Genomic DNA, 24,025 nt, shown 5'->3' with positions numbered 1-24,025 from the left:
CTCACAAGCAGCCTCCCCCCTTGGGGAGAAAGGACCAATTCCCTTGATTCGTCACTAGGCCTCAAAAGGTCTACTCCGATTAGGAGAGTTTGGAGCTTAAAGGGATGGTCTAGTAAAACATTTTATTTAAAAAAATAGATGGGCAACATAAAAGAAAAAATACTAGCATTCTCCGTTTTAAAACTTCCTACGTAAAATTTTAAGCTATTCAAGCTCAAAATTCGCAAAAAGCAAGCACATGGGCGCAGCCATTTTGTGAAATGGAGGCCCTCCTGTGCTGGCTTTTGCGGCACTAATGAAGGAAAAGCCAGCCAGCTGTAGTAAACAAAGGCTACCGCTGGGTGGCTTTCCCTTCATTAGTGCTGTAGGCGGAGGACGGGGACCGGAGACCAGAGCAGGAAAGCTGCAGCTGAATCTCGGTAAGTGCTATTTATTTTTTTTACAAAATAAAAGCACTAGCTGCGTTTTCTTTTTCTAAGTTTTCCGGGCTGGAGGAGCCCGAAAAACTTAGAAATAAAACCGCAGCTTTAAAAACGTATTTATGTTTGCGGTCGCTTTTGAAGCGATCGCAAACATAAATACGTTATTGTGTTGGAAAACGCTGCGGTTTTTCTTTCCAAGTTTCTCGGGCAAGTATTTGCACCCAAACCCTTGCTCTAACCTCTTGTTTAGCTGGGAGATAGATCATTGAAAGTAGATTCTAGATTTTCAGAGGAGAGGTCACTTTGGGTGGAGAGTAGGCATGGGCAAGGAAGGAGGCTTTGTATTCCCTCCAGGTAACTCGCTATTCTGGAAACTAGGCTGGTAGGCCAGCTTTCTGGGGTTCGAGAGACCACTATATGCAATGGGATGGAGTTAGGTAACCAACTTCAACACAATGTGAACAGAAGCTTCTGCCCTGGGCATCTGCCCAATGCTTCGGGTATGAGCTTTGGGGCCCAAGCGATGCATTGATTTTACCTGGCAGGATTTCTCACCGAGTCCTCAGCTCCAACTCTGTCTCCACTGTGGACGATGCCAGGCAAGAGTCGATTTGCAAGAATGGCATATTTGGGCTTGTCTTTGGTCATAGAATGCTATATTCTGGTTGGGCACATGCATCTCCTCTTGATGTCATCACCTCTTGGGGAAATTAAGGGAAAATTACCCTGGGCTACTTTGCTGAAAAATCCAGTGGAACATTGGACTCCAATGTTTAGGCATTAGGTTCCCTGACCCATATGCTCCACTTCTACCACTCAACAGTGGTCTAATGGTGTGTTTGCATGCAACTGTTACGCTCACCTGGTTCCACGGGGATGCCACCCAGCAGTTGGGACTCAGTTATCCTTCTCTGCGGTTCCCAGGTGTAACCAGCAAGAGGGTTCTGTCTGGAATACAGGTGGGCAATATTCAAGACTGGGCAACTGGGGTAAACAGTCCGCCACCACCCTGTATACCTGTGGCATCAATGGACCTCTCCTCACCTTGTTTTTAATGCAGGTGTGCTCTCCGTCCTGCCTTCTTGGCAGGGATGCATTGTGCTTGGTGGGCGTTTGCGATCAAGTTACTTCACTGATGCCGGCCCGCTTTGAGTCTTTCAGGTAGGTTTTATTGCTGTACTATATTATTGTCCTTGCATGCCTTTTTGGTTTAACTAATGTCTTTTCTCTTCCTTAGGTGCGCGGAAGTCCAATATGTGGCATAGACTGAACTGGGTCTCGCCGGGAAGTAATGGTGTTTTTTAGAGCGCCTTGATACTGTGAGTAGGCGCTAAGCGCAGTGCTATGATGCCTTGCCTCTTGCTAACCTGTTGTCTTGTCTTCCCACAGGTCGCGGTGCTTACCTGGTGCATGGAATTCCTGAGGCGATGCTGGTCGAGGAGCGGCTTTCGAGGTAAGCTTTTCGGCACCGTTCATTCAATTGTAAAAATGTCTAATGCCTTGTTTCTTCCTTTTTTGCAGATACGTCGGTTCGGGAGGAGTGCTGGTTCCAGGATGCTGATCTCAAGAGCCGTGGACAGCTAACGATGAAATTACAGGTAAGCTGCTGCTGCTAACGAGGTACTTTTTCTCCTTTACAGATGCTGTTCTTCCGAGGTTAGCGGTGCAGCTGAACATGGTGAGCGTCACGTTGCAGAATTGCAAAGTAACGCGAAGCGTGTTATCCCAGTCGGGTGTGGTTTAAATAGCTTCAAGAAAGTAGTCCAGGTAAAATAGTTCCTATGGTACCACAGCCAAAAATACTATACTGCATAGCTTGGTTCCAAGGAGCCAAGCTATGTGGATGCCTCCATGTTGATTGACACTGAAATAAAGTAGTTCCCAATACAAGTCCTTTATCAAGTATGAGCCTGGCACCGCTTAGGCCAAGGATGCCTGGTTTTAGTGGAGGCCTTTCCTGGCCCATGGCTTGCCAGGGGGTCTTCTGGATGGGGGTCGTGACAGCAACTTGGATCCTTTGCAACAATACCTTTCTCACTCCATGCTGGTATGTGGGCATTGGTTTCTTTAGAACTCCCTAACTTTACCTAGATATATGGTTTTGGGTCTGGGTCAAAAGGTCGGTGATGTGGGAGGAGGTGCTGTGGTCTGTCTCTGTGGGGTTGTAGAAATTCTGACTTGAACATGTTGTCATGTCGGTGTGCTGTTTAAACAATGGTCTGCATTCCAACATTGGAAGGGTTACTGCATGATTGTGCTTACGAAATTTCCTGCATTTTTATTTCCCAAAGATAGGAGATATTCAAGGCATGTGAATCTATGGAAGATCCAATGCTTGAGAATTATTGGTTGGCTAATTTAGAAGTATATACAACTCAACTTCTTTGTATTGAACTTTCATATAAATTATATATTTAATAACCAAGTGTTGGATTTGCATATGGATGTCGTCCGATCTACAATTGCTGACCCAGAGAAACAATGGATTGGTTCCCAAATCACCTGTTGTCAGGACTTCTTACAGTATGGATGCCGCATGTACCATTATTGTAAGAAGTCCCTCCCTTTTGTTTTGCCATTGGTTCCCTTGTGGGCTTTTGGCCGCTGACCACAATCCCACAGGATAGTGGTAATCGTTCCCTTTGATTTACTCAACACGGTTCCCCTCTGGATTACGGCCCAATGCCCCCATTCTGGTGTATTGCCCCTGTCCAAAAATGTACTCCCAATGGGTTCTAAACTCAAGGCCAACTCTTTCCAGCCCCAATGTCTGCTTAGGTATTTACCTTTTTGATGTCCAAGTTCTCAGCTTTATGGGTATGAACATAGACCCCAAAGCCCCCAAGGGCCACAGACAATGCAAGAAGGCAGAGGATGAAGGTAACCAGTGGTGGACGCTCCTCACAACATGCCCGGAAGTTTTTACTCAGTGGGCAAGGCACCATTGCAGCCAGTGGGAGAACCAACTGAGCACACAGAGGCCTGGCTCCTGCTTCACGTTAAAGAATTATAAATCCAACACCTTTCGCCCTTTAACTGCAAAACAATTGCGGAAGAGTGATAGAAGAAAGCAAGGGACAGAAGATCTGTGGAGGAAATAATATACACCTGTCAATTAACTGGAACTGAGACATTCTTATTTCGGATGGTTTTAAAGCAGTAAATAATGAATTGCCATCCACAAAGTGAACAGCAGTATAAATAAGCACACACAAATCAAAAAACATTGCTTTACACCAAACCCATCTCACTTCTGGCAAGAAGCACTTGTGTGGAATATGAATTGCCTTGCAAGCAATAACTGCCCTACATTATCTCCACCGTGCATGCAGGTAAAGGGGGCCATCCCAGACTATCTACAGCTTTGTCTGAAGTCACTTGAAGTGCACTTATCACCTTATGATCAGACTGAACAAACAAGACAATATGAAGATTTTTCAATGAGCTCAACCTCCTCGTTCTCCATTAAAAAAATGCTCATTCATATCAGAAATAATTTACACAAAAGGAAGCAATAAGAGTTTCACTTACCATCATATAATGTCATTTGTAAACCACAGGAAGGGATGTGTTTTTCTATTAAATACACATGCAAACCCTCCATACACATATTGTAGTTATGGTGAGGTGTAACCATAACTTGTTATGGTTACATTGGACTCCTATTTCGGAGGCTCTTAATGCTGGTGCCATTCAAGTGGGGTCTAGAGGTTATGGAGGTAGAGGGTGAGGGGGAGTTGCAAAACTTTTCGCTTTCATTCTCCAAATACTCATTTGTGTATCCAGGCTACAGCCCAAACCTCTGAAAGAATGTGCCAAATCTTTACAAGGATGTTAAGTCTAATAGAACTCGCAATTCTTTCATGGTTTTTAAGAAACTCATCTAGTGGTTACGTGTAAAAGTGCCCTAAAGCAGCAAAACTTTCATATGCCATACCTTGGTTTGCTGAGAACAGTACACAGAGGCATGCATAGTTAACTGTCTGGATAGTTTGGATTTGGATCCATGGATACTCTTCCAGATTAAGTGAGCAAAGTATTTGCAAAGCATTTGCAGCTGTAATGAGGGCAAAAAGGCTAGATGGACCTGCAGGCTGATCTACAGTTCTGTAACCAGGGCCAGATAGCAGACCTAGCCAAAATAAGGCTCGGACCTGCAGACCGTTCTGGATCCATAAACTGCATTCAGGCATGTAGTAGCCTGCAGACCAACCAAGGCCATGCTGAGTGGCAGGGGGACCCACAGTGGGCCAGGCCCAGAGACCAGTTTTGGTAGTTTCGTAGAGCCTGCGACAAGGTGGACACTGGTCAGGATTGCGGGCCATAGACAGAGGCACACACACCGTCAATTTGGATAAAAGTGGCTACTGGGCCCATTGGCTACTTTGGATCGTTTGGTGATACCTGGGGAATGGTCAAAGGCCATGCTGCAGGCAAAGTGGCAACTAACAATGAACGCAGGCCATAGCCCGTGGACCCCAGACATGCAATGGGGTAAATGTGGCCATGACCATTTTGGTGGACTTACTTGGGGCAGAGGAATAGCTGAACATCAAGCCCCAGGCAAAGTGGTCACAGGCTATGGACCACAGGCCCTCAGTGGCAGTAAAATGCCTACTGAAAGGAGTGCCTACTTTCGGTGGTCTGGTAATGTTTGGAGCGTAGCCCAAGGCAATGTTATGGGCAGTGTGGCCACTGGCCATATCCAGTTGCCCAAAGACCCACAATGGTGTAAAGGGCCACTGGGCCTGGCAATGTTGGTGGCTTGGTGGAGCCTAGCGTCTGGCAGAAGGACATGCCCTATGCAAAGTGGCCAGAGCTGCAGGTCCCTAGAGGACATTGTAAAATAATACCCGTGAACGTTTGAGGGTATGATCTGTGAAGAGAAAGTCGATGTGTTATTGCCAACCCGAAACAGAAGACGTCTTTTTAACTCCGCCTCCATGCATCCTCTTCTTCGTTCCAGTGGAATGGAAGAGAACCCACCAGAGAAAGAGAAGGAGGAACAAATGTGTCAATCTAAAGGGAAGAAACTGGGCATGTTACCGTCGGTAACCAAGCAGCCATCAGAATTGAAGCTTGACAAGCGTGGTGGCGGTCCAGGTAACAACGCCGAAACCTCCCTGGTGAGGGCCAGCTCAGGACAGGCTAATACGCGAGAGACCGGAATTGAGAGAGAACAACGAGAATGATTGAGGAGTGGGGTGTGGCCAAGCAGCAACAATAATGGCCGCACTCTAGTTTGGCTCCAAGGGACGTGCGCCCTGGAGAGAAGCTGGGGAACACAATGGCCAGCGGTGGGCTGGGGAGCAGCGGGGCAGGCTTCCGCTGATGCAGCGGCCAAGCTTGTGTGTGTGGCCTCTGGGGTGGCTTTCGGCCAAAGTTTGGGCAGGGGAAGTGAGCGGTAGGAGGGAGGGGAGCCAACTACTGTAGCAGTTGGCCGTCTTCTGAGGCGGCCCCCTGGGAATTGCCCTGCGGTTAGCGACAAACAGAGGCCTGGCAATGTGGGGCGGCAACCCAGTGAGTGCCTGGGCGGCTTTGTTCGCCTTTTCTGGCCCGGCTTCTGGAGGCGGGTCTGCCTCTGTGCCGAATTGTGGGCTTGCTGGACGGGGTGCTGGTGCGGAGGAGCACGCATGGAGGCAGCTGGGGACCGAGGGCTTCCCCTCACAGTGATGGCACCAGCGAGGTGGGATCCCGTAAGGTGAAGCATGCTAGCCTGGGGCCAGGCTGGGAGCCGGCAGGCTAGGAGGACCGCTCCTTCACAGTACAATGTGGGGGGGTGGGGGTTCTCACCTGGCCCCCTCCTTCCACTCTACCTGCTGGATCCGACATTCAGCATCAGCCTTTAACGGACCTGGGCACACGAGATTGAAAAAGGCTCCAAACCCTATTGCTTGGCGGCAGGGGCAGACCTCTGGCTTAGATTAGCACCTGGCCTGTTTTACGCTTGGGGCCCCAGCAAAGAGCCCCTCTAGACGCCCTGCAGTTGGGGCAGCCAGGGAAACCTGGAGGGCGACACCACCTGACTTAAGTGGAAGTTCAACCACCCATCGTCCATAGACACAGCCCACATCGTGTGGCTAGCTGACCAGGGGTCTCCGCTATGCCTGGCTTCTGCGGGACGCTTCAAGGTACCCCTGCCTAACAACTTGAAAGATTACCCTTCGTGTGTGCAATGGCTAAGCAGAACAAGCCCGCAGATGATATCACCATGATGAACGCAGCAGGACAAGGCGAAAAAGCGTGAGAAGTGTTGCAGCACAGATTCACACGCCAGACGCCCACAGCGCGTCCTCCTGCTCCCTAGCCACGAAGGCTGAAATTCAGCTTCCCATACAGGAGACCAAGAACAAAAATCAAGGCAGGCACTTGCAAACTCAGCCAGAAGATTACGGCACTAGAGAGACACCACAGGCTTAGAACATCTGAATCCATAAGGTTGAGAACTCTATGTGTGACCAATCCTTAGAACTGAACAAGCTGGAATTGTGGAAGGCCTCATCGAAACCTGTTTGCCGTTTAAACAGGTGGACATGGAAAATCACTCGAGGAGGTATAACATCTGGATCAGGGGTACACCATCCCACATCCAAGACTCAGAGCTGGAGAACTTCAGCTCAGGCCTTAAGTCCATCCTTGCGTTCCCTGCAGATGAATGCATTGTACTGTACTGCATACAAGAGTATATTCCACCTTCCAGAAATCCAAAATCCCGATGCCCAACATCCTAATGAGGGTTCACCACTATAAGGACATGGAGGAGATACTCCAGAAAGCATGCTCGATGGCCGATCTACACTACAAAGAGGCCAAGTTACAACTATTCCAAGATCTGCCACCGTCTACAATGGCTAGATGTCACCGCTTGGCAGAGACAGAGAAACCAAATATTGCTGAGGGATTCCCTACTCTATTCAATTCAACTTGCAGAACAAAACCTGGCTACTCAAAGACCTGAGAAATGCTGAGCCTCTTCAGATTCCGGATCGTCAGTTGTCCCCCGACCAAGCCAAGGCTGCCCGGAACCGGTCCTCCACGTTTGCAGGCCTAAAAGGGGTTGCAAATATATGGTGGGGGCCGGGAGCTCCCAAGAAGGCCTGCTCGACGACATGGGCGGATGAATCCCCTTCCTCTGTCAACTCTAATCCAGCGTGAGGGCCCCTGACCAGCGGGTCCTGACCGGCACCCTGCCTGTTCCTCCGTCTATCTTCCACCGTTTATGCCTGGTGATTATGGTACTTTCTACATTTGACCTAGTTGTTGTCTTTTATGCCTGTTGCAGTGATAGGGCGTGTTCCAATGAAAGCCCTGTTAATAATGAAGTTTCTGTGTTGCATTCTCTGACCCACCGAGACCCCCAGGCCAGCGCCTGGTTGTTTGGGCCTCTTCGTTCTAGCCTTTCCTCCCATTTTTACTCTGCTTAACCGCCCCCCTTTTTCACCCCATCAAGCATCGGGCTGACCCAGTGCCCCCAGCATCGGCCCCAATAACCACCCTCAATATTGAATTATCCCAGTTAGAGGAAGGGCATCCTTCTGCTCTAGCACCAGATCTCATTCGACATAGCCCTCCTACAGGAAACCCACCTAATCAAGGAAGATGAACATTGCCTTAGACATCCCAGCTTCGCCCAGCAATGTTTTGCCTCACATCGCTCCAAAGAAAGGCGGTTGGCGATTATCTCCAGGAATAAGGGCTGTTATCTATTCTTGAAGGGCACTCTGGGCAGTCACTTATTTACACTTGCTGCCATATACGCCCCAAACGAGGCCCAGGCCCTCTTTCTCTGGAAAGTGGAGGCCACTCTCCTATATTTTGCAGAAGGCTTCGGTGAGAGGAGACTTCAACTCGATCCCTAACCCAGAACTAGACAAGTCTACCATCACCACCCTAGACTAGAGCAACACCCTAGCACTACTACACTTTCGCACACTTGTAGTAAACGCCTGGAGGATCCAGCACCCCACAAAAAGGGATTACTCCGTTTACTACCATGTACACAGGGGTGATTCCCATATTGACATGCTGCTAACGTTCCCCAGCCTTGGTCCAGTTTTTTTAGCGTGGGTGGAGATTGGGGCCAGGAACCTGACGGACCATTCTGCCGTCTCCGCAGGCCTCTTAGTACACTGGCTCTCCCCCAGGCCAAGTCCACATGGAAGCTAAATGATACCATTCTGATAGCTGCCGCCATCTGCAAAGCGATATGATCCACCGTAAATCAGTATTTGGTAGTGTTCGCCACACCAGACATGCCTTGGAATACCCTTTGTGACGCCCTGAAGGCAGTCCTTAGAAACAAATTAAATCGCCAAAGGGACGGCATACATCAGGTCAAGGGAAACCATTAGAGCTCAATTAGAGTTGGAGGTCAAAACTTGCGAAAAGATACACAAATCCTCCCACACCCTCAAGGCCGCCCATATCCTCTGGGTAGCCAGAGCCAAGCTGGAAGCCCATTTATCCAACTGGATTGTGCACGCCATTAACTCACAAAACAGTGGTATTACACACATGGCAACAAAGCTAAAGGGCCTTAAAGCCAGATCCAGGATCTCTCACCTCCGTGACACACTTGATGTACCGCGATGTAGCAAACCCGAGAAATGCGAGATTGTGTTCCAGTATTTCTCACAGCTCATGTTCACCAAATCCCCAAGCTTGGCGGGGCAAAGGCAGACTACATTAGTGGAACTTGTCTCCCGACACTCTCTGAAGCGGACATTGTTTCCTTGGCCTCTCCAATCTCTAAAGAAGAGGTGGAACGGTCCAATTCACATACCCTCCACCCCCAAACAGAGGCCCCGGCACGGATGGCTTTCCTGCATGCTTTTATAAGCAACTTTAATTCCAACTGACAGTTCTTCTAACCAACCTGTTAAACTCTTTCCTGTCCTCTGAAGCGGTGATCCCTATCGCCCTGCTAAACACTGACGCAAAGATTTTCGGCAAGGTCCTGGCCAATAGTATCTCTGCAGTTTTGCAGTCGGTTATCCATCCTGACCATAACCTGATCAATCAGGCTCCATTCCACAGAAATCCACCTATGATAATGTTTGTAGAGCGCTAAACCTAATCAAGCTCCCCCAGCGAAGCACCACGCAGTTCTATTTGGTGGTACTAGACACCAACAAGTCATTCGACCGCCTGGGCTGCAGATTCCTGGATGAGGCACTGACGCCTTCGGCTTTGGCCGCAACTTCAGATATTAAGTTCAGGCCACACAGGCATCCCCCAGAACCCGGATCAGGGCAAATGACCACTTCTGGTCCCCAATACAGCTGCAGAGGGGCACCAGTCAGGGTTGCCCTCTCAATCCCCTCCTATTTGCGCTATTAATGGAACCCTTGGCGTGCATCATCAGATCCCAAGTTGATATACAGGGGATCACAGCAGGACTACGACCGAGAAAAAAATTGTCTTTTATGCCAAACATATTCTTCAGTTCCTCAGCCACACAGAACACTCCTTCACACACATCATTAGGGAGCTAGAAGCCTTTGGGGAATGCTCCAGTTACCTAGTCAACTACAACAAATCCCATGGGATGAATGTCACTGAATCTCCAGACACGATCCATCGATTGGAAACCGTTCTTCCCTTGAAGTGTTGCAGCGAATCCCTGGAATACTTCGCTATTCGCTTTACCCCCAGAGGGAAGATCTTCTAAGGCATAACTGGAAGCCCCTCATGAGAACCCTCACTTCGGATAACCAGAGATGGAGCCCCTTGGAAATCTCGTGGCATGGCTTATCACACAATCAAAATTAATGTCATCCCGAGATTGCCATAACTATTTAGCAGTCTCTCAATCTCAATAACCACCCTTTTCCCTCTGGGACATCAGGAAGAAGATTTTCAATTTCATCGAGGGGGGCAAGACACCCTACGATCTCCAGGAAGATCCTGTACTGCACTGCAGAATTAGGCAAGGGCAACCTGGGGGTCCCAAATATTAGGAGGCATCTCTTGGCAGCACAAGTGGCATAGTGCCTCCACAACCTTGGGATGGCCACTCCTGGAACAATCACTTTCTAACATCCCCCTGTTTTCTGCCCTTTCTGGGGACGGAGGGGCACTCTCGTGCTGGTCCTTTCCTGGCCCCTCGAAAGCTACCGTGGCCTATTGGGATGTGGTCAAAAACCGGACCTGGGCCCCGTCTTCCCCTGTGCTGGGGAACCCAGACTTTCCCCCGGGATAGTCCCAAAAACATTTCATCGCTGGTTCTGGGGCACAAAGGGCCAACTCAGAAATTGAAATGCCTGAAGGCTCCCGTGTCCTTTTGAGGAATTTAAGCCAAAAATGTACTTTATCAGAAAGAGAACGCTTACGATATTGCCAGCTCAGACATTGGATTTCATCCAAGGAGGTCTGCCAGAAAAGCATGAGAGAGCTGACAGCCTTGGAGCTGCTTCTCAGCAACTGCTGAACAAACATATACAGCACCTCAAACCTCTATACGCTATTGCACAGATTGGATCCCAATGAGAAATTACCATATATGGCGGCCTGGGAGCAAGGACTCCAGGTGGATATCCCTGGTGACTCATGGGCTCGCCTCTGGGTAAGAGCAAAGAAAGCCTCCAAATGCATCCCAATCAAAGAAAATGCATGAACAAATGCTACACTGGTATCTCACCTCCCTCCTCATCACTCGCCCCCTAACCGTATCCACATAATCTCCCACAGCTATGCTGAAAGGGCTGCGGCTAGACAGGTACACTGCAACATGTGTGATTGTTCTGCCCCCTTTCCCAGTTTTACTGGAAAGAAATCCTTTCAGGAATCAGGGGCATTACAGGACTACAGCTACAGCTCTGCCCGCTCACATTAACCTTGGGGGATACCGACCAGGAGGGCACTTCGAGCCTTGGCGAGAAGACTCACTCCTGGCCACCCAGCTGCTGCAGCCAGCCTGGCCCTAGCGAGGCCTTAGACCGGTCTGGTTCGAAACCACTGCTGGACAAAGATTTGGGAGATCTGTGCCTCTGACAAAATAACAGCCACCCTGTCCAACTCGCTACCGAGGCTCTCCAGGATTTGGCTCCTCTGGGTCACATACTGTAGCGACACACTCAACGCCCAACAAATTGAGCCACTTGTCCTCATTTTGAGTCCTCACATTAATCTCTGGAAAAGGGGTACCACAAAAAAACGAGAGTGATTGAGAATCAATATTGGAATGCTCATACTCGTCACAGTCAAGAGAGAGAAAACATAGGATGAATGAGAACTATTGTTGGACTGCTCATGCTCGTAGTAATCAAGAAGAAACTGTTGTACATTCAGTACATGGAGAAGTTAAAGAGAAACATTCTGGGTTTGACCCTACTCATAATTCATACCAGGAAGACATTTGCCCGGGCACTCTTATTCCATCTGGATGACTGGGTCGTGAGCAACAGAGTAATAGACCACAGTCGGCTGGGGTTCTGTGAGTGCTAGAGTATCATCGATCAAAGCCTCCGACTCAGACTGGTTTGTGAGAAATACTCTACTCACAAAGACAAATGTTTATGCAGTGTTCATTGATTTACAAACTGCTTTCGAAACTGTACCCAGAGCACATCTCTGGGAGATGCCAGAGGAGCTTGGCATTCCTGCCAATTTGCTCTCAGCTATCCAGAGCCTTTATACAGGGAACTCTACGGTAGTTTGCTGGGGCTCTGATGGAAATACCGCCCACAGTATTGACATCCAGAAGGGAGTCCGGCAAGGATGTGTTTTAGCACCCAAGCTGTACTGTATCTTTATTAATGAAGTCCTGAAGAGAGTCCTGGCCGCACAGACCGACTCCGCTTCGCTAGCGGGCGATAAGCTCCCAGCACTGTTTGCAGATGATGCAGTACTCCACTCCCTAACACCTGCCGGTGCCTGCAGACAACTGGTGATCTTTGTGGCTTTGACTAAAAGGAACAAGCTCTCTCTGAACATTAGTAAAACCAAAGCCATTATCTTCAATGTCAACCCCAGGAAGCAGCAGAAGCCTCTCTCTCTTTGGAGGATGGTTCAATTGAGCAGTTCCAGTCATACGATTACCTAGGTCTGAGAGTCATGGCAGCATGTGGCTGGAAAATGCAGGTTGAGAAGGCCAAGTTAATGCTGGTAAGGTATAGTGAGGCCCTTGCGAGATTCACTAATGAACATGGAAATGGGGAGGCACGGGTCTTGCTGGAGGCATATAAAGCACAAGCACGCCAGGCAGCATTGTACAGGGCTGAACTCTGGGGACAATTGTAGATTCAGCCCCTTGCAGTGGCTGAAAGCACATTTAAAAAACATTCTGGGACTGCCCACCACTGCCCGAAGATTCCAGTGCTGTTGGAAACTGGTCTAGAAGGGTTTGAGAAGATCTGCAAATTGCGCCCAGTGCTCTATTGGGCCTGTTTATGGTCAAATGATCATTGTGCAAATATAAAGAGGCAGTCATGGATGTTTCGTCCCAGCAAGGTAGTAGCTCTCTGCAGTCGGTTATCTACGTGAAAAGCTATTTGGGTAGCAATGGCTTGGGGGAGTGTTGGTCTAACCCCGCTATAATAACATCAACGTCTAAGGATGTGATTAAGAGCGAAATCCAGGGTCTTAGAGCAACTGGCCCGATATCTTGCTATTAAGAAACAGGTTGGTTGCGAAGAGTACCTGGATTATGCCACCTCTAGGTGGGAAAGGGCTGGGTATATAAAGCTCTGAATTGGAGTTCTGCCCACAGCTGCACCCCGGCAACAATGGAACAATGCCGTTCCTGCAACATGTATTCTCTGCAGCGAGGCGGATGAAACTATGCAACATTGCCTATTACTTTGTCCAGTGACTAAGCCTTTGAGGAAGCGTTTGACACTAAGTGAAGCAATTGTTTGGACACTGCAGACGCATTGGCCGTCTCTGCTAACAGCAACTATCTGAGCCTGTCAGGAAAAATTCATATGAGAAAGGACAAGGTATTAGCTCTACCTACTGTTGAAGAGGAACCCACTTGTTTTTAAGTTTTTTTATTTGGTAAACCGATGAATTTGCTCTAGACTGTAAATTGCTTATGTGCCAAGTGTTTATGATGTTGAGGTATTTACTTTTTTATTGTGCACTTTTATGAATTTTTGTTGCAATAAAGCTGATGGTGAGGAATATGAACTATTCAAGAAAATAGTAAAAAGCACAGAAGGAAAAGATAATCATGGGATAAATTTGCCAGGAGAGGAAAAAAGGATCCATCCCTATAAAAATCTAAGACAACAATGAACTGTATGAACTGAAAAAAGTAATCACTAGAAACTATCTAAATATTATATATTGAGAAGTGGCTGAGAGAGAAGTCAAACCGCAAGAGAATGGAGACACTGATTTTGAGATGGTTTAAATAGTCAGATAGGTTAGAGTTGGACGGATTAATTTATGGACATTCACTGAGGATCGATGAGCACCTTAGCTAATTGTATTAGGTAGGGACACAATGTAGAATAAGAAAAGACCTGCTTTATTGCTTTCCTTTAATAAAACCCACCAGTAAAAGGTCTAATACGAGTCCGTGTCCTCCTTCTGACCTATCACATATGGTATCAGTAGTGGGATCGGGACCAACTGATAAAAGTTGGGGACTTGTGCAATTTATTAGGTTTAGTCCCAAGGCCAAAGCCCCTACTGTGGCAACTGCAGTCATTTGGCTTTGACTTACAGAGTAACACAGAACTAGTCATACCCCCAGGAGAAAGATGCTTAATACCCACTGGACTAGTACTGAACCCTCCCTATGGCACCTACATACACCTAGCTTCACAATCTGGCTACGGACATATGGCAGGCATTATTGACCCAGTTTATAGAAGGAACGTTAACATCCTCCTGCACAATCACAGCAATAACCCTTACACTGTCAAGGAGGGAGAAATGATAGCCTAGGGGATATTGGAAAAAGCATTATTCCCAATACCTTAAGAGACAGAGGACAACAATGAGAGAAAGAGGTTCTCTGGAGTTTGGTAAAGCAGAGCTCCCGAGAAAGGAGAAACCTTCTGAAGAGGTTTGACCTCCTTCCAGATTTAGCTTTCACTCAGAGAAACAACCTGAACTTAACTGAGGCATTTGCCAAGGTAATTACCATGGAAGAGGGAAGAAATCTGGCAGAGGTCTTTTTCTTCCTAAAAAAGGGTTCATTATATATCAGTGATATAACCTCAGAAAGAGGGCCTCAAGCCCAGTTAGTTGTTCCCCTGAGGTACAGAAGGGTGGTACTAGAACTAGCCTACTCCCATTTAACTACAGAAAATCAATGAGTTTGGAAACCCCAAAGCCAAATAACACCAATATTGTATTTAGTCAGGGAGGTTTGCAGAAATAAAAAAAACTTTGTACTCCCATGCGAGATCTGTCAGACAACTGCTACAACCCCGGTTCCTTCAGACCCCCCTTCAACCATTACCAGCTATTGGCATCCCATTTTCAAGAATAGCCATGGACATAGTAGGGCCATAGTAGGGCCACTATAAACATCAAAACAGTTCAATCGGTTTATCTTAGTTATCGTGGACTGCGCCACACGCTATCCAGAGGCATTCCCCTTGAGGAATAATACCACTCAACAGATCCTGAAGCATTTACTCCCCTTTCTCCCTAGGGAAGAATTTCCCAAAGAGATCCTCACGGATCAAAAGGACCAACTGTACGTCTCTTTTAATGTCAGAAGTCAAGGAAATGCTCAACATCAAAATGTAAAGGACCTCAGTATACCATCCTCAAACCAATGGTTTAGTTGAGCGTTTCAATAAAACCCTGAAAAGGATGGGTTGATCCCATGTTCGCAGCAAGAAAGACTCCCCAAGCCCCCTTGTATATTCCCAGTTTGAACTCCTGGACCATGAGACGTGTTGGCTATGTTGAGGGAGACGTGGGAGGAAACAAAAGAAGCCATCCTACCAATTTCTGAAACCACTCAAAGATCCCACATGGCAAGGGTTCGAGAAATTGTGCAGAAGCATCCGGGACGAGCTCTTAACACCAGAGGGCTAACTATTATAAGAAAGTCAACCCATGTACATTCTAGATAGGCTAATCGCTACCAGTTCTTTTACCAGCTAGCGAAAACATTATGGTGTTGAAATGGTTTTGACCATATAAGATCCTAGCAAAAAAAGGCCCTTTGAACTATCTGGCAGCCCAACCCGACAGAAGACAAAAAAAAAAAAATCATACCAAGGCTGCTCGCCTTACTGATTCAGAAAATGAAAATCCCCTAGTTTCATTTAACCTCCTTCCAAGCAGGCCGATATTAGGGATTTGTTGGCCCAATTCCCAGAGGTACTTCTAGAACAACCAGGTAGAGTCACATTTTCTTCATCGCATCAGAACCCAACCAGGGAAATCTATTAATTGGAAACATTAACGAATCCCCGAGGCTAGAAAGTAAATAATAGAAATAGACATTGAGGAAAAGATTAGGGGTGACATCATTGAACCATCTGAGAGCCCATGGTCATCTCCCATTGTGTTGGTTGCTAAACCAGACCAGTCGTGGTAGTTTTGTATTGATTTTAGGAAACTCAATTCCATATCAATATTTGATAATTGGCCAATGCCACGAATAGATGAGCTAATTGAAGGACTAGGTTCAGCCAGGTATATATCCACAATTGATCTAACAAACAGGCTGCTGGCAGATCCCACTGAACCCAACGAACAAAGAGAAAATGGCATTCTGAACACCTCAAGGGCTGTTCCAATTTAAAATTGTATCTTTTGGGCTTTATGAATTACCTGCCACCTTCTGATGCCTTATGGATAGAATATTAAAGCCTTATGAGGCCTTCTGTGGCGTGTACCTGGATGACATTGTTATACACAGTCATAGTTGGCCAGAGCATGTGAACCATTTCTACGAGATCACATGAGCTTTAAGAAAGTATGGGCTAACGGCCAACACTCGCAAATGACACCTTGCAGAATCAGCCGTAAAGTATCTGGGCTTCTTTGTAGGCAACTGCTTGATCCAGCCAAGAAATGAAAAAGTGAAGGCAAACTCTCCCTCCTAAAACCAAGAGGGCGCTTTGTGCTTGTCTGTGACTACCGGATACTACTGGAGGTTCATACCCAATTATTCAAGCATAGCTGCAATCCTCGCCGACAAGCTGATGAATGCACAACCGCAAACTTCAGTGAAACAAGGAAGATCGGGCAAGTTTCGGTAGGCTACACAATATGTTGTGTAATTAACCTATGTTGAAATGCCAGATTTCAGTCATGATTTTATGCTCCAGACTGATGCCTCCAAGACTAGACGAGGTGCAATACTATCCCATGAACAGGATAGCATTGAGCAACCGGTAGTATACACTAGTAAAAAGATTTTCCCAGGGGGAACACAATTAGGCCACCATCGAACTGGAGGCCCTGGCAATTAAATAGGCTGTTACCCATTTTAAATATTATTTAATTAGCCGAAAATGTAGAGTAGTCACTGATCACTCTCCCTTAACATTGTTGACCATAAGAAAAGATACTAGCGTCAGGATAATAAGCTGGTTTCTTTTTTTTTTATTAAATATTTTATTTATAGTTAAAGTAACTTTTACAAAACGACAGAATTTTTTTATTTAAACGTCTAAGAAAACAACAGATTTCATAACTTTACAGAACAATTAAATAAAAATTTGCCGTATTCATGTACAGCTTTCCATAAAATTACTAAAAGCTCACGTCTTCTAAAAAGCCCATAGGGCTAATAGTGGTATAATATGATTTACAATTTGATCCAATAAAATACACAAAATAACAATCATCCACGTATACACAAATTTACTTTCCCGACAATCCATTAAAATTTCGGTTACAATTCTTCTCAAAACCACTCTGATTTACTATTTTTTCTCTCCCCCTTTCTCTCTCTTTTTTTTTCAAAACCAAAAAGAAGAAAAAAATATGGATATAATGCAAATACATTATTTGGAACTATGGTTTCATTAATACAATTTCATAGACAGCAGCACATTTTCAAAATTCTTACTACTGCAATCTGTAGATTTACTCTTTTACCATGCAACATATCCTGCCACAAAAACTCCAAGTCCACACACTCAGTATTGGGTACATAACAACTAAAGTGACTGATGCGTTCCTTCCTTAATCCGTCACACTGGGTCAACAGATGCACCAATGGCTCACAGATTCCTTTTGCTTGCAAAACTTGCAGAAGGAATACCCCCTGATCTCACTGTTTCTGATATCTTGTATTTCACCCGTTCCCAACACATTAAATCGAAATCTCATAAATTCCTGCCTCCATTCCCTATACGGGAATTTAATTAAGTAAGGCCCAGGTTCCCCCATCTTTTTACTGTCATTTATAATGTGGTTGTATAGGAGGGTCTTCTTAACCTCGAGTACCGTAAGGTTCCAGTCCGCGTGTAACAGTAGTTTTTTCACTTTCAATGGGTTCTTAATTAACAAATCTCTAGGTACACCCAGTAGATCCAATGTGACGTTTGCTTCCTCCATGTCCCTCAGATATTTCGATGTGGGGGCACCACTCATGATGCCCTTCCCCATGAGGTCATATAGTGTGGATTCATTACTAGTTAGCAATTTCCTATAAAGGGCCATTCTACGTCATTCTAAGATGCTCCTCAATGAATGCAGGCCGAGTTCATAACGAATTGCCACCAAGGGCACACATTTGGGCAAACACCTCACCATTGATTTTACCATTTTGGCTTCGTATATTGACACCTCGCCCCTGCACCATGATGGAGCCAATTCTAGGCCATAACAGAATTGGGCCACAATTCTGCTTTTGTACAGGCGAATACATGGTACTAGCGCAAATTTACCGTATTTTGAGCAATCATTGTTCCCACCTTCGCATCCAATAAGTTACGAAAATTCACTTTTTTCTTGTCCCCGAACACCGGATACCCAAGGTATCTTATGGCCGTACTTATCGGAAGTTTCTCATGATTTAGAAACCAGGAAAAGCCTTTTTGTTTTTTCTTGTGGGATAAGCAAACTATAACCGTTTTTGAGTAATTTATTTTTAGGGCGTTTACAAGGATATATTCTTTAAAAGCCGATAAGAGGCGCTCAAATCCAATTGGGGTATAATCATAGAGGGTTTCCAATCAATGGAGAAGTGGAAGACACTGATTAAGAGGGATGCTAGGTGACGAATCGCAGGAATTCGTCCCTTCTCCCCAAGGTTGAGTTTCCCCATGTGAATATAGCGTGGTGAGCCTGCTCCACAATACCATCCCCTAGGGGTAGAGGCAAGTGGGAACTCACCGGGGAAGACTCTGCCTGTGGGGACAAGAACTCCCGCTCCAGGAGAAACTCCCTAGAGGACCTTAAAATAACACCTGTAAACCTTTCTGAGGATAAGATATGTGAAGAGAAAGTCAATATGTGTTATTGCCATCACGAAATAGAAGACCTCCTTTTTAACTCCCATTCCACTGGGACGAAGAAGGACATCTGGAGGTGAAGAGAACCAACCAGAGAAAGAGAAGGAACAAACCTTTCTGCTGGGAAGCCCCACGGCTAGGTCAATCCAAAATGGGGAGGAGCCTGGGGAAATGAAAGAAGAGCCTGCGAGTTTCAAAAGGGCAGAGGCTCTGGCTGGAGAGCGAAGCCGAGGAAAAACAATCAGCATCCTGCCGATACGAGAGACCAAGAGAGACCAGGCATGCTATCGGCAACCAAGAAGCCAGCAGAATCGAAGCTGGAGGCGTGACATAACGAAACAGAGAGAGAAAGAAGCAGAGAACGGTGGCATGACCCAGGGACGAATGTAGTGGACTGGAGGTCCAGGTAGCAATGCCGAAACCATCCTGACAGGGCCGGCTTGGGGCAAGCGAATGCCGAGACACTGCATCCCTGCCCAAGACAAGCAGAAGGGAGCAAGGCTGAAGGAGGAAGAGATGCCAGATTAGGGAGAGGACAAGTCGATCCGCGATGAATGAAAACCCTGGTGCCGTTAGACACAAGAGCAGAAGGTAACTGGTGATTATGGGGGACCCAAGGGAGTGAACGACAACCATTGTTACTGGAATGCTCATACTCATCGCAGTCAAGAGAAATCATAACAAGATAAATGAAAACATTGTTGAACTGCTCATGCTCGTAGTAGTGTACAAGAAACTGCTGTACAGTCAGTACAAGGAGATGTGAAAGAAAAACATCCTGGGATTAACCCCACTCATAATTCATACCAGGAAGGCCTAAATGAGGTAAAATAACTGGTTATCAAGAGGAACTCTGAGAACAAGCTGGAACTTGTAAAAAGACATTCAGATAAGGAACAAGTTACTTACCTGTAACTGTTGTTCTCCAGCATGGGTCTGGCATGGATTCACATGCTCATGAATATTCCCGTCGTCAGGCTGGAAATCCTTGGTAAAGAAAAAAAAAAATCAGTATCAGTTTCGTTTCTGATCTGTCTTTCTTAGTAGTAACCAATCACTGATCTCTGGGTCATACTGCCCCCATCCAGTGACTGCCCTCTCCCCAAGCCCCGCCTCTGGCAGCCATCCTCAGATTTGGTAGCACGCCAAGTGGCAGTATGACCAAGTGAAGAGCCGCAGAGGGGTAGGTGGGAGGGTTCGCATGTGAATCCATGCCAGACCCATGCTGAAGAACAACAGTTACAGGTAAGTAACTTGTTCCTTCTCCAGCATGGGGTCTGGCATGGATTCACATGCTCATGAATAAAAGAATATATAGCAGTATACACAATACAACCACGGGAGGTGGCAACAGGCTCAACATTAAGCAATATAACAACTCAACATTAAGCATCTCTTACATCCTCACCAGGCTCACCTTAAGCGAACAGGTTGCGCAGCACTGCTTGGCCAACCCTGGACTCCTCCCTGGAGTCCCGATCGACGCAGTAGAATCTTGTGAAGGTATGCGTCGACCTCCACATAGCAGCCCTGCAGATGTCCTCTGTGATACCTTCTCAATATGCAGATTACACAGATGTTTTTGACAAAGGGATGGCAGAGACTCTACCCTCACATAGAGCTTATGATTGCCCAATAGACCTAATTCCGGGAGTAAAAATACCATCCGGCAGAGTATACTCCCTCACTCTCAAAGAAGACGAAGTCCTTAAAGATTACATAGACAAGGCTTTGACCATGGGATTTATTCGTCCTTCCAAATCACCAATTTCATCCCCACTTTTCTTTGTTCCTAAGAAGGAAGAAGATTTACGTCCTTGTATTGATTATCGTGCTTTGAATTCAGCAACCATAAAAAACCAGTATCCTCTTCCTCTGATTTCTGTCCTTCTTGATCAATTGGGTGCTTCCAAGATATTCACTAAACTCGATCTCAGAGGAGCTTACAATCTCGTCCTCATGAGAGAGGGGGACGAATGGAAGACCGCATTTAAAACACGTTACGGTCTATTTGAGTATCTTGTCATGCTTTTTGGCTTATGTAATGCCCCAGCCACTTTTCAAGCTTTCATGAATTATCTGTTTTATGACATTCTTGATCAATTTGTTGTTGTCTACCTAGATGACATTTTGATTTACTCTCAAAACCAGGAAGACCACGAAAAACATGTCAAGACAGTACTCCAACGGCTGCGAGAACATAGATTGTTTGTTAAAGCCGAAAAGTGCATATTTCATGCCTCAGAGGTGGAATTTCTGGGATATGACCTCACTAACAATGGTGTGCGCATGAGTCAATCCAAAATTAGTGCGATCCTAGAATGGCTTGTGCCCAATTCACTCAAATCATTACAATCATTCCTGGGATTTGCAAATTTTTATAGACGCTTCATCAATGGCTTTTCGGAAATATCTGCACCACTTACCTCTTTGACAAGTGCCAAAGTACCATTTGTATGGTCTTCAGAAGCTCAGAAAGCCTTTGATCAATTAAAATCAGCATTCACTTCTGCTCCTGTCCTCAAACATCCTGATCCTGAGCTTTCTTTTTTTTGTTGAAGCTGATGCCTCAGGTTATGCCATTGGGGCGGTATTGTCTCATATCTGTCCGCATTCGGGAGAGATCCATCCTGTTGCCTATTTCTCTCGTAAATTGACAGTTTAAGAAAAGAATTACTCCATTACAGAACGCGAACTTTTAGCCATCAGAGACGCATTCTTGGAATGGAGGCATCATCTTCTGGGGGCCAAACACCTTGTAACTGTATACTCTGATCACCGCAGTCTGTTAGCCTTCAAATCTATGAAATGTCTTACGGCTAGACAGGCGCGGTGGCATTTATTCTTTTCACAATATCAATTTGTTATCACATACCGTCCTGCTAGAGCTCAAGTTCCGGCTGATACTCTCTCACGTTTACATGCGGATGGTCAGTCTCAACAGCTCAAAGCTCTTCCTCTTCTACCAAACAAGGTTGTTTGTGGTTGTTCGGTTCAGCCCTCTTTGCGTTCAATCCTCCTTGATTGGGTTTCAAAACATCCAAAGGAGATCATTGACCTCAATCTAGAAATCATTCAAGGGATGCCGTTTATTCAAGGACGCATATACCCTCAGGTCAAGCTAGAGAATTAGCTCTTCAATGGTCTCACGATTCCTTGATTGCTGCACATCCAGGAAGTCAAAAAACTCTTGAAACCTTACGGCGTTGGGCTTGGTGGCCTTCCATGGTTCGTGATGTAAAGGATTACATTTTGACTTGTTCCATATGCACTCAGTGTAGAACTTCGAGAGCCAAACCAGTTGGATTGTTGCAACCTCTTCCTGTGCCGTACAAACCTTGGCAGATGCTGTCAATGGATTTCATTGTGGAACTACCAGACGTTCAGGGCTATGACACTATTTGGGTAATCGTTGATTACTTTACTAAATATGCATTGTTCATACCTTGTTCAGGTTTGCCTGCAGCTCCAGAATTGGCTAAACTGTTCTTGACGAATGTGTTTCCTTTCTTTGGCTTACCCTCGGTTATTGTTTCCGATCGTAGCGCACAATTTACGTCACGATTCTGGAAGGCTCTTACAGCTTCTTTGGGTATTGAGGACAGGTATTCCTCGGCGTACCATCCTCAAACTGATGGGCAGACTGAGAGAACTAATGCTACCATCGAACAGTATCTACGCTGTTTATGCCTTCAGTACCAACAGTCTTGGTTTACTTCTTTACTTTATGCAGAATTTGCATATAACAACTCTATGCATACATCAACTGGAGTTTCTCCTTTTTTTGCCCTGTATGGTGGTCATCCTAGGGCACTGCCACTTGATCCGGTACTACCGGCCATTAATCCTGCAGCAAAAGATTGCATCAGAGATCTCGATAAGATTCATCGGGACGTACGCTGTCATTTACTCCGAGCTCAAGATCGTGCCAAGAAGTATGCCGATGTACATCGATCACCTGCTCCAGTCCATCGCAGTGGCATGAAGGTGTGGTTATCGTCCCGCAATTTGCGAATTGCAGGCAAACGCTCGCTTCTGCCAAAATTTGTGGGCCCCTATGTCATTACTGATGTCATTAATCCTGTGGCAGTTAAACTTTCTCTGCCGCGATCTTGGCGCATACATCCAGTCTTTCACGTCTCCTTGATCAAGCCTTTCATCCCTGGGACCCTTGTCTGCCTACTCGTCCTTCGCCAATCTTGGTGGATGGTGAGGAGGAATATGAGGTCTCGCGTATCCTGGACTGCAGGGTGTCTAGGGGTACGTTGTTCTACCTCGTGGATTGGAAGGGGTATGGGTCCTGAGGATCATACTTGGGAGCCACTCTCCAATTTGCATTGTCCGGTTCTTCTGAGGAGCTTCCATTCCGCCAGGGGGTTGCCGGGGTCTTTGGGGGAGGATGCTGTTACACTTCAGACTTCCCCGCGGGCATCCTTGCAAAATACAACTTCTTTACAGGCTCCTCTATGGTCCGGGTACAAGCTACCATGGCGTCTGTACAAACGTCGACGCACTCCAGGTCACCTGACACGTATTGTACGTGGAAGACTTACAGCAAGCCACGCCCCTCTTACGACTATAAAACCACCGTCTTCCAAGGGGCTCGTTGCTGCTAATTAGCGTTACCAGCTACACGCAGTTTTTGTACCATTTCCTCTTCGTGTTTCCTTACACGAATCCTTATCTGAACTCCTGGTTTTGACCCTTTGCCTGAATTTGGGATTGCCTCGTCTCATCCTTTATTCCTGTCGCGCTCATATGGTTTTTAGATTCGGAACGTTACTGGATACGGCTCTCTTCTGTGGCGGTTCTTACCAGCTGCTGCTCTACTATTCAATTGCCGTCTTCTATCCGGATCATCTCAACAGCTACTCAGTTATACTTGTGTACTCAGGTACATTCCTATTGCCTTCCTTGGATATTGTCTTCTGTTGGATCCTGGGACATCGAGTGACTTTTCTTGTGATTGCTCTTAAGTGCACATGAACGCCCTCCTGAATTGCACCAACCCGGCACTAGTGCGTCCCTCGTGCCATTCGGGGTTACTTACCTGTACTAACTTCCCTGTTTGTTATTTTCTCCTGTCGTTGTCTTCAGAATCCTGGACTCCTCTTACACTACTATCTTATTTCAGGTCAGTGGTTATCAATCCTATAGCTATAGTGGGAACCGATACTGAATTAGTTCAATCCACTCATTTGTGTTATTCTTATTTTAGATCAT

General features: G+C 46.3%; 1 protein-coding gene across 1 annotated transcript in view; it reads right to left on the bottom strand.

The window, feature by feature from the left end:
* Nucleotides 1–24,025, bottom strand: part of TMEM219 (transmembrane protein 219) — a 354,659-nt gene that overhangs the window by 208,644 nt on the left and 121,990 nt on the right. Inside the window, exon 2 of the mRNA XM_069652007.1 lies at nt 3,209–3,508. Within this exon, the coding sequence (XP_069508108.1) occupies nt 3,209–3,367 (159 nt within the window). The 5' untranslated portion in view covers nt 3,368–3,508. The remainder of the gene's footprint in view (nt 1–3,208; nt 3,509–24,025) is intronic.

Source organism: Ambystoma mexicanum, chromosome 3p (assembly GCF_040938575.1).
Source record: "Ambystoma mexicanum isolate Mex_15411 chromosome 3p, UKY_AmexF1_1, whole genome shotgun sequence".
NCBI lineage: Eukaryota > Metazoa > Chordata > Amphibia > Caudata > Ambystomatidae > Ambystoma > Ambystoma mexicanum.
This window is presented reverse-complemented; position numbering and strand designations above follow the sequence as displayed.